The following is a 13,613-nucleotide window of genomic DNA, read 5'->3' as shown; positions in this document are numbered from 1 at the left end:
GTGGGAGATTTTGTATTAACATGTCACATACTGAAGGTATAAAGTCGTATCGTGGAAGTTTTCTCCAGCTCCATCCTCTGGTCGTCCATTCCTGCTCCCAACCATAGTAGTCCGTTTCTTTTGGAACAGATTTTTCCCCCCACTTTCTACTTTCTAGTCCAAGAGACCCCTGACGTTCACTGATTGATTTATTTTTTATTTTTTTATTTTTTTGATACAGAGTCTCACTCTGTTGCCCAGGCTAGAGTGAGTGCTGTGGCGTCAGCCTAGCTCACAGCAACCTCAAACTCCTGGGCTCAAGCGATCCTCCTGCCTCAGCCTCCCAAGTAGCTGGGACTACAGGCATGCGCCACCGTGCCCGGCTAATTTTTTCTATATATTTTAGTTGGCCAATTAATTTCTTTGTATTTTTAGTAGAGGCGGGATCTCACTCTTGTTCAGGCTGGGTTTGAACTCCTGACCTTGAGAGATCCTCCCACCTCAGCCTCCCAGAGTGCTAGCATTACAGGCGTGAGCCACCGCGCCCGGCCCGTTCATTGATTTTAAAGTTTGCGACATCTACGTTTCAGGAGTGACCTGCAGGCTCCTGGCATGTGGTAATTTGGCATTTTTGCTGGACTGGATGTCAGTGCCCTGCCGTGAGGCTAGTATGGGAGGGCTCGACCCTATCCAGGCTACAGACCTGGCCACCTGTCCGGCAACTGAGTGCCCGAGATGTGCTCGTGTTCCTCCTCCCTTAGGAACCACGAAGTGATTCTTATGAAGGATTAAATTTTTTTTTTTAATAAACCGACTTTCTTATGAAAAACAATCTTCAAGAGACAAGTAAAATTTGAGCAAAAGATCATTAACTTGAGGCCAGACATTCAAAACACACGTATCTGGCATTTCCACCACTGGTGGTGCCCCATGACCGGACCTGGGATGGCTGGGAAGGCCCGGCGGGGAGGTGGCTCGGGGGTCCCTGTCCTTCCCTCTCTTTCTCTTCCTTTTTCTCTGGAGGAGACAGGGCAAGTGGGCCCAGCCCCCAAGTATTAGAGCCCCCCAGCAGCAGCACTTGCCCAGTCCTGGGGTCAAGGAAGCAGTCTACCCAGATATAAAAAAAAAAAAATTATAAAACTTCATGTATCGGCTGAGCACGGTGGCTCACGCCTATAATCCTAGCACTCTGGGAGGCCAAGGCAGGTGGATTACTTGAGGTCAGGAGTTCGAAACCAGCCTGAGCAAGGGCGAGACCCTGTCTCTACTATAAATAGAAAGAAATTAATTGGCCAACTAATATATATAGAAAAAATCAGCCAGGCATGGTGGCGCATGCCTGTAGTCCCAGCTACTCGGGAGGCTGAGGCAGCAGGATTGCTTGAGCCCAGGAGTTTGAGGTTGCTGTGAGCTAGGCTGACGCCACGGCACTCACTCTAGCCTGGGCAACAAAGCGAGACTCTGTCTCAAAAAAAAAAAAAACAGCGATCCTTTTGCCTCAGCCTCCCGAGTAGCTGGGACTACAGGCATGCGCCACCATGCCCGGCTAATTTAAATAAAAAATAATAATTAAAAAAAAAGCCTCATGTATCTGGATGGAAAAGAAATGCTAAGGAGAGTGTGCACAAATGTATCCCAAATTTGTAAAGTGGGAGATGTGGGAGGAATTCAAAATGAATCCTTCTCAATGCCAAAGATCTTCTGTGTTTTCCATGTTTTCTGTAATGAGCTAATAGTTCTTTAATAATTAAAAAAAAAAAAGTTTAAACTTTTTCCAAATTGGATTCCCTGAGAAGGGCAATCCTGGGAAGGGCAAATGAGCGACTCTGATGGTTCTTCGTCTGTGAAGAGTGGCCCTGTTGACCACTGGGTCCGTGGTCTTTGTCGTAGAGGGCTACCATAGTTTTCTAAAAAATGTGTTCATAAAGAGTGGACCAGATTGGGGGGGCCTCTTAGGAGTGAGTTAATAAACTAAGAGGTACAAAAAGATATTAAAGCTATTACTGAACTACCAATGATTATATCATCTGTCTTTTATAGGATTCTTTGTGGTTTAAAATCACCTTCCTGCTTGTGGTTTCATTTGAGTTCTAAGCTCTGCGTGGTGTTGGGGCATCATTGCTGTTTTCTAGATGAGAAAATGGCGACTTAGGTTTGATGACTTATGTCTGGTCACAGAACCAGCACAGGGCAGACGTGGAATGGGGACCAGTTCTCCTGGATCCTTTCTCCTATACCATGATGATTGTTGCCTAGACTCTCCTAAAATGCAAAGCCATGCAATACACGATTGAGTTAAGAATATTATGATTCAAGTGTCTTCTATGTAATGCCATTTAATTATATACACTCATTAATGGCATTTTTGCTTGAAAAGAGTGAACTACTCTTACACCTTACTAATTGTTTTTGTTTTATTGTGCATTTGAAGACCTTTTCTTCTTGTCCTTCCAGGATATAGAAAATCAACTTGCAATTAAATCCAAAGCACTGGATGAGTTGAGACAAAGTTATCTGACTCTGGAGAGTGGAGCAGTGCCTTTGTTAGGAGATACAGCCTCCAGAATTGAAGAGTTATTTCAAAAGAAGAGCAGTGTTATCAGTCAGGTACTAGAATTCATTTCAATTGTGCCACTTCTCTTCATATATTTTTATCTCATTTGTTGTTGCTGTTATTCTTTCATCACGGACATTCTGCTCTACAGCAAAATCTGAAAAGGTGCTGAGAAAAATATTGAAGTAGAGAGAAGCATTTCAACTCCCATTTTGTGTGCTGAATAATTAGAGGCAAAGCCACCAATTCTAACATCACTGGCAGGCTGGAAATCCACTTGGTTATCTTTGTTTTGTCTAATGTACTCATGCAGACATAAATGTCTTCATCCCCCAAACCTATTAGAGCATCTGGCATTGTTTCCTGGTGAGCTATACAGGAACAGCTATGAAGCAGTGTCGCCATGTACAGGGAGGTGCCCCAGGCAGGGAGTGACCTTGTATCATGTGGCCTCTATAAGCAAGGAGCTTAGTCAGCTTAGGGAGAATTCCACAGGCAGGAAGAAACACAGGAGAACAGTACAGAGAAAGTACAAAGAAAACGTGAAAGATGTCTGGTGATCTTATTAAAGGCATGTCAAAGTCTGCACCTACCCCTTCCAGGAGGAGAGCACCAAAAGAGAGAAAGAGCAGGTGTCTCTAGACATTGCAACCTTGACATTTCCCCACAACAGAGAGAGAAAACTCTAAATACTAGCCAATTATAAATGTGCCCATGGTTGCTAGAGAACCCTCACTGTAGGTTCTTTGTCATCTAATAAAATTTACTTTCAACCAATTATTCCAAGAGGGAATTGGGAGCAACCGGTATTAATGAAATCTGTAGGCACCTCTCAGCCTCATTCCTCCTGCAGGACTACAGCAGGAAAATAGGGATGACCTTATTCAGTCATTCATTAAATGTCTCCTGTGTGAGACACTGTGCTCACTGCCTGAGGAACAAAGATAGACAAGAAAGTAAGTGAATGTCTCACTCAAAGATCTCACCAGCTAGTGAAAGAAATACATATGAACAGATAATTGCAATATAATAAAAATATAGGCGGTGAAAAATTAAATGAGATAATGCATGTAAAAAGTATGTAGATAGTACTATCCTAAGGATAGACCTGTAGCTAAATAGAGTGGAATTGAGAGTCCAGAAGTAAGCCCTCACTTTTATATCAACTGATTTTCAATAAGATTCTGAGGCAAAAAAAAAAAAAGATTCTGAGGCACTTTAATGGAGGGAAAGTCTCAAAAAATGGTGCTGGGACAACTAGATATCCACATGCAAAAGAATTAAGTTAGACCCCTACATTCATGCCATATACATACCATATATATAAAATTAATGCAAAATTGGTCAAAGATGTGTTAAGAATTGAAATTATAGAACTGTTAGAAGAAAACAGGCATAAGTCTTCATGACTGTGGATTAGGCAATGATTTCCTAGACACAAGCACAAGCAACCAAAGAAAAAAATAGATGAACTGGACTTCATCAAAATTAAAACCTTTGGTATTTCAAAGGACACCATCGAAAAAAGGAAAAAGATCATAGAATAGGAGAAAATAATTATGAATTATATATTTGATAAGGGGCTCATACCTAGAATATATCAAGAATTATTACAACTTAAAAGGACAGAATAGAATTTTTAAATGGGCAAAGGATCTAAATAGACATTTCTATAAAGGTAATACACATGGCCAATAAGCACATGAAAGATGCTCAGTGTCATTAACCATCAAAGGAATGAAAATCAGCACCACAGTGGAAAAACACCCTCTAGGATAGCTATAATAAAAAGGCAGTAACAAGTGTTAGGATGTGGAGAAATTGTAACTCTCACATGCTGCTGGTGGGATATAAGATAGTGCAACTGCATTAGAAAATAGTCTGGCATTTCCTCAGATGGTTAAACATAGAGTTATCATACAAGTCAGCAATTCCACCCCTAGAGAGATGACTGAAGAGAAATGGAAACATGTGCACACCAAAAGCTTGTGCATAATATCCATAGCAACATGATTCATAATAGCCAAAAGGTGAAGACAACCCAAGTGCCCATCAACTAATGAATATATAAAGAAAATGTGATCTCTCCATAGAATGGGATAGTATTCAGCCATAAAAAGGAATGAAGGGCTGGGCACGGTGGCTCACACCTGTACTCTTAGCATTTTAGGAGGCCAAGGAGGAAGGATTGCTTGAGACCAGGAGTTCAAGACCAGCCTGAGCAACATAGACCCCACCTCTACAAAGAAAAAAAAAAAAAAACCAGAAAAATTAGCTGGGCATGGTGGTGCACATCTGCACATCCTAGCTACTCAGGAGGCTAAGGTTGCAGTGAGCTATCATGATGTCATTACACTCTAGCCTAGGAAACAGGGCGAGACCCTGTCTCCCCCCTACCGAAAAAAAAGGAATGAAGTACTGGTATATATTACAATATATGTCTGGTGTGTGTATATATATATATAGTATATCTGGTATATATTACAGAGATTGTACACTTTAGGTGAATTGTGTGGTATGTGAATTATGTCTCGATAAAGTATTATTAAAACAATGCAGAGGGCACAAGACATGGATGGATCATCCATAAGCTGTCCAGAGTGGATGTAGCCTAGTGTTTAAGAACAAGGGCTTCACAGTCTCTGTCTAAATAAAGATTCTGGCAGCACCATTCCTGGATCAGGTTACTTAATCTCTGATTTCCTGGTCTGTAAGATGGAGATGAAAACACCTGCTTACTTATTTTACAGTGTTCAAGAAATGCTGCCCTACTGGCCGATCCCAGTCACATTTTGAAAATGTTCCTCTTGTTTCTAGTGCAGTGAATTTTGCTTAATGATTTTCTTACCCTTGCCCTCAAACCACATGTATGACATCTTCTTCTCCATGAAGCTATAATATTATAAGTAGTCAACCTTAGGAGTGCCGGAAGTTGCACCCTCTTCCCATGTGGAGGCTGTGAAGCCCTGTGCGGTGTGAGCCCTGGCAGTCCTGTGTAGCTGTGGGCCCTGCAGGGACACAGGACTTGGTGTCAGAATCATCCCTGCCACTCAGATAGGTGCCAGCTTCTGAGAGAGAGGTACAACTATGAGGAGTTCCCTCCCTGCCTCTCTCTATTTTCTTGGTTTCTTTTTCTGAGCCACTTTGCCTTATAAAGACATTTGGCCCACGTAATTGCCAATATGAAACTCAGATTTTAGATCTGACTTTGTTTTTTATCTGTCCCTGCTTGGAGCAGAGATTGAGGACCCTCCCCCCATCCCTGTGGATGTGACAGTGCCCCCATAGTTGTTAAAGCAGAAAACGGAGGGTCTGAACACAAGGCTGTGTGATTATGCCCAAAACTCAACATCCCCCTACCCATAAAGATGCCCTGTGAGCCAACATAGTGACACATGCCATACGAACACAGCTGCTTTTTTGAAATTTAGATATAATTCATCATACCATAAAATTCACGCTCTTCAAAAGTTGGAAGAAAAAAATTCACACTCTTAATGTACAAAGCAGTGGTATTTAGTATACTCAGATACACAACCATTGAAACTATCTAATTACCTCAAAAAGAAACCCCATACTCAATAGCAGTCATTCTCCATTCCTCCCTCACTTGGTCCATGGCAACCACTAATTTACTTTCTGTGTGGATTTACCCATTCTGGACATTTCACAGAAGTGGAATCACATGGGGTTTTTGAGTCTGGCTTCTTCTACTTAGCATAATGTTTTCAAGAGTATCAGTATTATAGTACTGATCAATACTTCATTTCTTTTCCTGGCTGAATAATAATTCTATTGTATGGATAGACTACATTTATTCGTCAGTTGATGAATATTTGGGTTGTTTCCACTGTTAGGCTATTAGGAATCATGCTGCTATGAACATTTGTGTCCAGGTTTTTGTGGGAACATTTGCTTTCAGTTCTCTTAGGTATATATCTAAGGTGTAATTATTGGGTCATGTAGTAACTCTAACTTTCTGAGGAACTGTCAAATTATTTTCCACAGTGGCTGTACCATTTTCTATTCCCACCAGCAATGTAGGATTCTAATTTTTCTACGTCTTCACCAACACTTGTTATTGTCTGGCTTTCAAGTATAGCCACTAAAGTGGATGTGAAGTGGTACCTTATTGTGGTTTTGATTTACATTTCCCTGGTGACTGTGTCTGAATTCATAGACTAAATTCACATGACTGTGGATGTTGAACATCTTATGTGCTCATCGACCATTTGTATATCATCTTTGGAGAAATGTTTATTCACATCCTTTGCCCAGGTTTTAATTTGGTTATTTGTCTTTTTATTGTTGAGTTGTGTTTTTTATATGTTCTTTATTTTATCTGAGAACATTTTTGATAAGTAACAAAATGCTTCAACTCCTTTTGTCATTATCAAGACACACTAGTGGATAAAATGTGTCCATGCTGAGTTTCCTCAGGCTTTGTACTTGCCTGTCATTTAGGTAGAGGGTGTTCCTCTCCAGTTGGTGCCTGCTGTATGGTAGTAACCAGACGTAAGTGCCAGGTAATAACATCTTACACTTATAATGTTGTACTGGAGCATTTTTGCAGACACTGTTCTATTTGTGTGTTTTCATTTGTTATCACTGTTTTGTGGATGAAGAAACCAACTCTAGGGTTCAGTAACTTGCCTAAGGTCAGAAAGCTAGTAGAGGCTGGGTGCGGTGGCTCATGCCTGTAATCCTAGCACTCTGAGAGGCCAAGGCAGGAGAATTGTTCAAGGCCAGGAGTTCGAGACCAGCCTGAGCAAGAGCAAGACCCCATCTCTACTAAAAATAGAAAAATTAGTCCAGCGTGGTGGTGTTCACCTATAGTCCAAGCTACTCAGGAAGCTGAGGCAGGAGGCTAGCTTGAGCCCAGGAGTTTGAGGTTGTTGTGAGCTATGAAGACACCATGGCCAGGGCAAGAGAATAAGACTCTGCCTCAAAAAAAGAAAAAAAGAAAAGGAAAAAAAATAAATAAAGCAAGCTGGTAGAGTAACTGAACTCTGCCCAGTGTTCTTTCCCTGGGCTGTTTCTGCCAAGACTGAACTCTTTCAGTGCCTATCCTTTTGATCAGAGAGCCCTTTCCATTCAGCCCTGCCCTTTCCACCTTCTCCTCCGATACTCTCAAGTTGAAGTGCCTAAAGTGGATACAGTGGTAGATTCCTGGGAAGGAAAAAGATGACCAAAGAGCAGGTTTTCTCAATGATTTTCTAAATCAGTATGTTTCTACTTTTCATATAGGTCAATCAGCTCAAAACCTCCATGCAACCAGTCTTACAAGAGTGGAAGACTTATGATAAACTCTATGATGAAGTGAATATGATGACAATCCGATTCGGGTACTGCATGGAACACAGCAAGCCCCTGGTGTTATCCTTGGAGGCCCTGAGATGCCAGGTGCAGAACCTTCAGGTAAATTAACCAGAGCTTAGCACCATGCATTATTGGCAGAAATTTTCAAATGGGAAGAAGCAGAGTAATGGACATAATTGTGTTTGTGTTATATTGAATAGCACTATAGAAAGTATAACTGAAAATTCCAAAGTCAGTCACTTGAGCCAAATGAATAAAACTTTGTAAAACTATATATTGAATTTTCCTTCATTTTCCACATCCATATTGTTTCATAATTTAAACGTTTTGTTTCGGTGGTGGTTTTTTTAGTACATCTTTGTGTACTAGGTACTTAATATTCCTTAGTACTTAAAAATTCAGCCTCTAGAACAGAAAACCGTTTAGCTAAAAGAAAAAAAAAAAAATTCAGCCTCAAGTAAGGAATGCCTTCTCAGTTGTTCTCTTCTTCCCATTCATAATAGTTTATCACGGTTCCATAAGATTTGAGTGTGTATGTTATTGTGATATAGCAAGTGTTGAGAAGCTCCTGCCTTCTTTGGAATTAGCCAGGCCATTCTGAAACTTACATTCCTGCTGTGTTCTCTTAGTCTCTGCAAGATGAAGCTGAGAGCAGTGAAGGGAGTTGGGAGAAGCTCCAGGAGGTTGTTGCCAAACTCAAAGTTCTCTGCCCCTCTGTTGCTGAAATAATAGAAGAGAAATGCCAAGATACTCATACAAGGTATGCTTTACGATGCATTTGAATGACAGATCCTTAGCTTAATGACATGAGGCTAATGAAGAGGCCTTATAAATCTTAATCCTCCATGATGACTGGTTTCATACTATTCTGGTCTCTTCTGCTTTGAAGAGTCTAGTGTAAGATTTGATGTCATGAGGGCTATTACCTTCCTTGTGTGATGTTTGGTATACTCAGTCTAGAAATGCCCTAATTACAGGCCCAGTATAGTCACTTACAAGGGTATAGACTAAATGCCAAGTGCCATCTCAGGAGCACCAAAATCAGAGGCAAACAGACTCAGGGGTGGGCCAGAAGGGAGTCTGCAGGGGGTGTCTAAACATCACTGGAAACTTCTAAGATGGAAGAAAGAGAGTGTGAGAGTATCTCTTGGGGAGGTAATTTGTGAGGTTGGAAGGAATTCTTTGATGAACTCCTTATCGTGTGATGTGAATACTCCTTCTAAGAAATGTAGCCCTAGTTAATTGTCAGGCTTTTATTTCGATGACTAAGACATGAAAATTGGCGTAAAGCTGATTTGCTTGAGACAGTGAAGAGTTAGGCTGTTTTAAGGGTCCTACTTCACCCTTCCTCTGTGCAGATTTAGCCACTCCTGTAAATCAATTTTGAACAAGTATTGAACAAGGGACACCAAATTATGTAACCTGAAGTTGGTCCTCAGCTTTTGATCTAGTCCTTACTGGAAGAGAGGGAGACAAGAGGGTAAGAAAGAACCACGGAAATATATCTGACTCCACATACAGTGTCAGGGCCACCCTCAAAACCAATGGCAGCACAATTTGCTGTTAAAGGAGTTCAGTTGTGTATACATTCAGTTGTTGACACAAGAGTATGTTGAAAAACTTCCACAGCAAAAAGACTGAGGAAAGAGTACCAAAATGCTAATAGTAGTTACCTCTAGGTAAATGAGATGTGAAGCATTTTTTTAACTTTCTCATTGATTGATAGGTAAAGAGGTAGATCAAATGATTGATGGATAAATAGAAAGATACTTGTTTTAAAGGGTTTTGATTTCTTTTTCTTTTGCAACGAACATATGTTTATACTTGGGGGGAAAAGTCTCATTTAAAAAGATAATTCTATTCCTCTGTGGGGCTTCTTTCAAAAAAATAAATAAATAAATAAATAAAAAGATAATTCTGGCTAGGTGTAGTGGCTCACTCCTGTAATCTTAGCAGTTGGGAAGGCTGCAGTGAAAGGATTGCTTGAAGCCAGGAGTTTGAGAGCAGCCTGAGCAAGAATGAGACCCTGTCTCTACAAAAGATAGAAAAATTAGCCAGCCATGGTAGCTCACACCTGTAGTCCCAACTACTTGGGAGATTGAGGTAGGAGGATCACTTAATTAAGCCCAAGAGTCTGAGGTTGATGAGCTATGATGATGCCACTGCATTCTAGCCTGGGCGACAGACAAAAAAAAAAAAGAAGAAGAAGAAGAAAATGTGATAAGATTTTTGAAATACATAAAAGTTATATAACTGTGCCATTTTCACCCTGAAACCAGTTAATATTGTGGAGCAATTATTCTCATGTATTTCAGATTAGAACGTAAATATTTTAATGCTCTCAGAAAGCAGTTTGACCATATATACCTATAACCTTACAAATATTTACATATTTATATTCTGTGACCCAGTAATTCTCTCAGAAATCTAAGACCAATATCTTAAAATACAGAAAAAAAAGTTGAGTATTTTTTTTTGAAACAGAGTCTCCCTGTATTGCCCTGAGTAGAGTACTCTGGCGTCAGCCTAGCTCACAGCAACCTCAAACTCTTGGGCTCAAACAATCCTCCTGCCTCAGCCTCCCGAGTAGCTAGGACTTACAGGCATGCACCCTGCTAATTTTTTTTTAGTTTTGGTAGAGATAGGGTCTTGCTCTTGCTCAGGCTGGTCTCAAACTCCCGAGCTCAAGAGATCCTCCCGCCTGGGCCTCCCAGAGTGCTAGGATTGCAGGCATGAGCCACTGCACCTGGCCTAGAGAAAAAGCTTTTTGAACAAAGTTATATCTAAGCATTATATGTAATAGCAAAAATTGCAAATTTCTTCAGTCTCCATACTAAACAGAAATCTGGCAATTAAACTAAACAGCAATAACAAAAACCCATTTGCAGACCATTATGTGTACAGCCATTTAAAATTAAGTTTACTTATATTTTTAATAACATGGGAAGATGCATTTTTAGAAAATTAAATGAGAAAGAAAGGCAAAGTACTATAGTCTGTATATGGAATAAAGCGATATTTCCACTTTTATATAAGGAACATGTTGCTTTTGTTATTGGAAAATAAACTTTATTATTGATATAAGCATAATTTAGATAAGGCTTATTTGAGGACATGCTCTATAAACTGGGAGCCCCTCCTATGTGGAAGAGTTTCATTCAGTTCACTGCTGTCTCCATCTATGTGGAGGAGACATTCATAATATAATAGACATTTCTTGCCAATCACAAATTTTATAGTTTTTGTTGAATATTATAAAGTCAAGCAAATAGCTTAATTTATGTTTGTTTATATAATGGTGATTTCATTAATTACAAACGGGATTTAACAGTATCTTCTTCATGATCCATCTGCTGATAACTTCCTGGTAGTATGTCGTGGTACCTTTGCTACAAGGGAAAGGGCGGAATGAGCGTCCTGTGTGTATTGCACTGATAGGTGGACCCAGGTAAACCAGGACGTCGCTGACCAGTTGCAGAAGGCCCAGAGTCTGCTGCAGCTCTGGAAGGCCTACAGCAGCACCCATGCCGAAGCCACAGCAAAGCTGAAGCAACAGGAAGCAAAGTTTCAACAGCTTGCAAACATCAACATGTCTGGAAACAACCTGGCAGAGATCCTTCCCCCGGCCCTGCAGAGCATAAAGGTGGGTGCAAGGCCCATTTGGAAAACCAAGTCCAAATCAGCCCAGTAGACAGGGACAGTGACCCAGGGAGGAGACAGACCACAGGGACAGGGAAGTCAGGACAGGTGCTGTGGGCGAGCCGCGTGGGTTTGGGACGACCAGGTGACACCTCTGAGGCAAGGTCCAGGCAGCAGGTAGCTGGGTCAGGGGGACCTGACACCACCTTGTTCCAGGTCTACTCTTTCACTCTAGCAGTTAAATCTCTAAAGCCAAAGCCAGCGTGTCTCAACTGAGTGTGAGCATCTAAGAATAATATATGCTGAATCTCTCGCTTTAGCAGTAATCATGGACTTTGACGCCTTTTCTGGTGGATATAGTGATTTTTAAACTATGTTAAAGAGTTGCATGATTTCCTCTGTGGTGTTTTTCCTATTACTTTTAAAGAATGCCCAGAAAGTGAATACTTTTTAGTTTTAAATTGGATGAACAGATACATTTTATATTTTCTGGTCCTATAGGACAAATCAAAAACCGGTAGTAACCAGTTTAATTAGACAAGAATCCAAGAGATATGATCTGTACCTTTGATTGACTTCTACTTGATCTGTTGTTTAAAAACAAAATAACCCAGAAATTTTCACATCCATAGTTATTTCCAGAGTAGCCCCACAATCAGCTTGAGTAATGAGATTCTATGGTCTCTGCAAGTTAGTCCATCTGTTAATATACCAGAAAGTCTAAGCAGGAGGCAGGGTTGTGTTGATTTTTGAAGTGGTATGAAAGCTGACCCTTAAAGTGTTAAATAATTAGAAATATAAGCACTTGAATCTACCCAGGTGGTCTCCAGCTCTGTATACCAGAAGCCTCAACTCTGTAGGTCAGTGGTCAGTTTTAGCTTTGAACTGACAGATTTCAGAACAACGCCAGTGTTGTATATCATTTAAAGAAAGCTCAGCCTTTTTAGCTATTTAAAACAAAGTATAACAAAAAGCCATGCCCACAATTTCAGGGCACAAATTCTCCTAGATGTTGTTGGAGCAGCAGGGGGTAGGGGAGTGTGGTGAGAAAGGAGGAAGAAGTGTTTTGTGATCCCTTTTTCTTCTCCAGGAGCTGCAGCGTGATGTGCAGAAGACAAAAGAAGCCTTTCTCCAAAATTCTCCTCTTCTGGAACGACTCCCACAGCCCACGGAGTGCAGCACACACATGCTCCTCCCTGGTCACCTGCACTCCCTCCAGAGGGCTGCTTATTTGGAAAAGATGCTGCTTGTGAAAGCGAATGAGTTTGAGGTTCGTCTTATTTTTCCTTTCAAGTTTTGGTCTTTGGCATCTGTGTACCACCCTCAATCCCTTGTACCCCATGGAGTAATAGTGCTCCTTAGAGAAACCACCGACTGAGGCTGCCCCAGACGTACATGATCTGAGCTTCAATCACATGGGCAGGTTTTAAGCAACCATTTCTTCTTCCCTGAGCATGTTAGTTTAAGAAGCGATATATGTATTACATTTCATACATTGCTCAGATCTCACAGTTATTTGCATTTCTGAGTGGGGTAACTGAGTCATAGAATTAGCTGCTTAGGCCAGGCACAGTGGCTCACGTCTATAATCCTAGTACTCTGGGAGGCCAAGGCAAGAGGATTGCTTGAGGCCAGGAGTTTGAGAACAGCTGAGGAAGAGGGGGATCCTGTCTCTACAAAAAATAGAAAAATAAGCTGGGCATCATGGCGTGTGCCTGTAGTCCCAGCTACTCGGGAGGCTGAGGCAGGAGGATCGCTTGAGCCCAGGAGTTTGAGGTTGCAGTGAGCTATGATGGTGCCACTGCACTCTATTCAGGGCAACAGAGCAAGACCCTGTCTCAAAAAAAAAAAAAAAATACTCAAAACATGGCCATTTGTTATATTCTTCATTTTTTAAAAAAGTCTTTAGTGCATAAGCTGTCAAAAAGCTACATAGAAGGCTATGGAACTCCAATATCTCAGTACCAGCAGTAGAAAAAAAAAAATCTAACCAGTGGGTGTGAGAGAGCAGAGTACTCACTGACCTTCCCCTGTATGGTCCCCTCCAGCAGGTGACCCTTCCATCTGAGAAGGCACGAAGTCACAGTGAAAATCAGGGGGCTTCTGAATATTTATTTATGAA

The 13,613-nt window shown here is 41.0% G+C and overlaps 1 protein-coding gene across 8 annotated transcripts in view; it reads left to right on the top strand.

The window, feature by feature from the left end:
* The window catches only part of SYNE2 (spectrin repeat containing nuclear envelope protein 2), a 306,127-nt gene that overhangs the window by 236,557 nt on the left and 55,957 nt on the right, over positions 1-13,613 (top strand). For all 8 annotated transcript variants that reach the window (XM_076003979.1, XM_076003977.1, XM_076003981.1 and 5 more), the window contains 5 exons: positions 2,434-2,586; positions 7,781-7,951; positions 8,482-8,612; positions 11,291-11,495; positions 12,582-12,761. In XM_076003979.1, the coding sequence (XP_075860094.1) occupies positions 2,434-2,586; positions 7,781-7,951; positions 8,482-8,612; positions 11,291-11,495; positions 12,582-12,761 (840 nt within the window). The remainder of the gene's footprint in view (positions 1-2,433; positions 2,587-7,780; positions 7,952-8,481; positions 8,613-11,290; positions 11,496-12,581; positions 12,762-13,613) is intronic.

This window comes from Microcebus murinus, chromosome 6 (assembly GCF_040939455.1).
Source record: "Microcebus murinus isolate Inina chromosome 6, M.murinus_Inina_mat1.0, whole genome shotgun sequence".
In the NCBI taxonomy this organism is placed as follows: domain Eukaryota; kingdom Metazoa; phylum Chordata; class Mammalia; order Primates; family Cheirogaleidae; genus Microcebus; species Microcebus murinus.
This window is presented reverse-complemented; position numbering and strand designations above follow the sequence as displayed.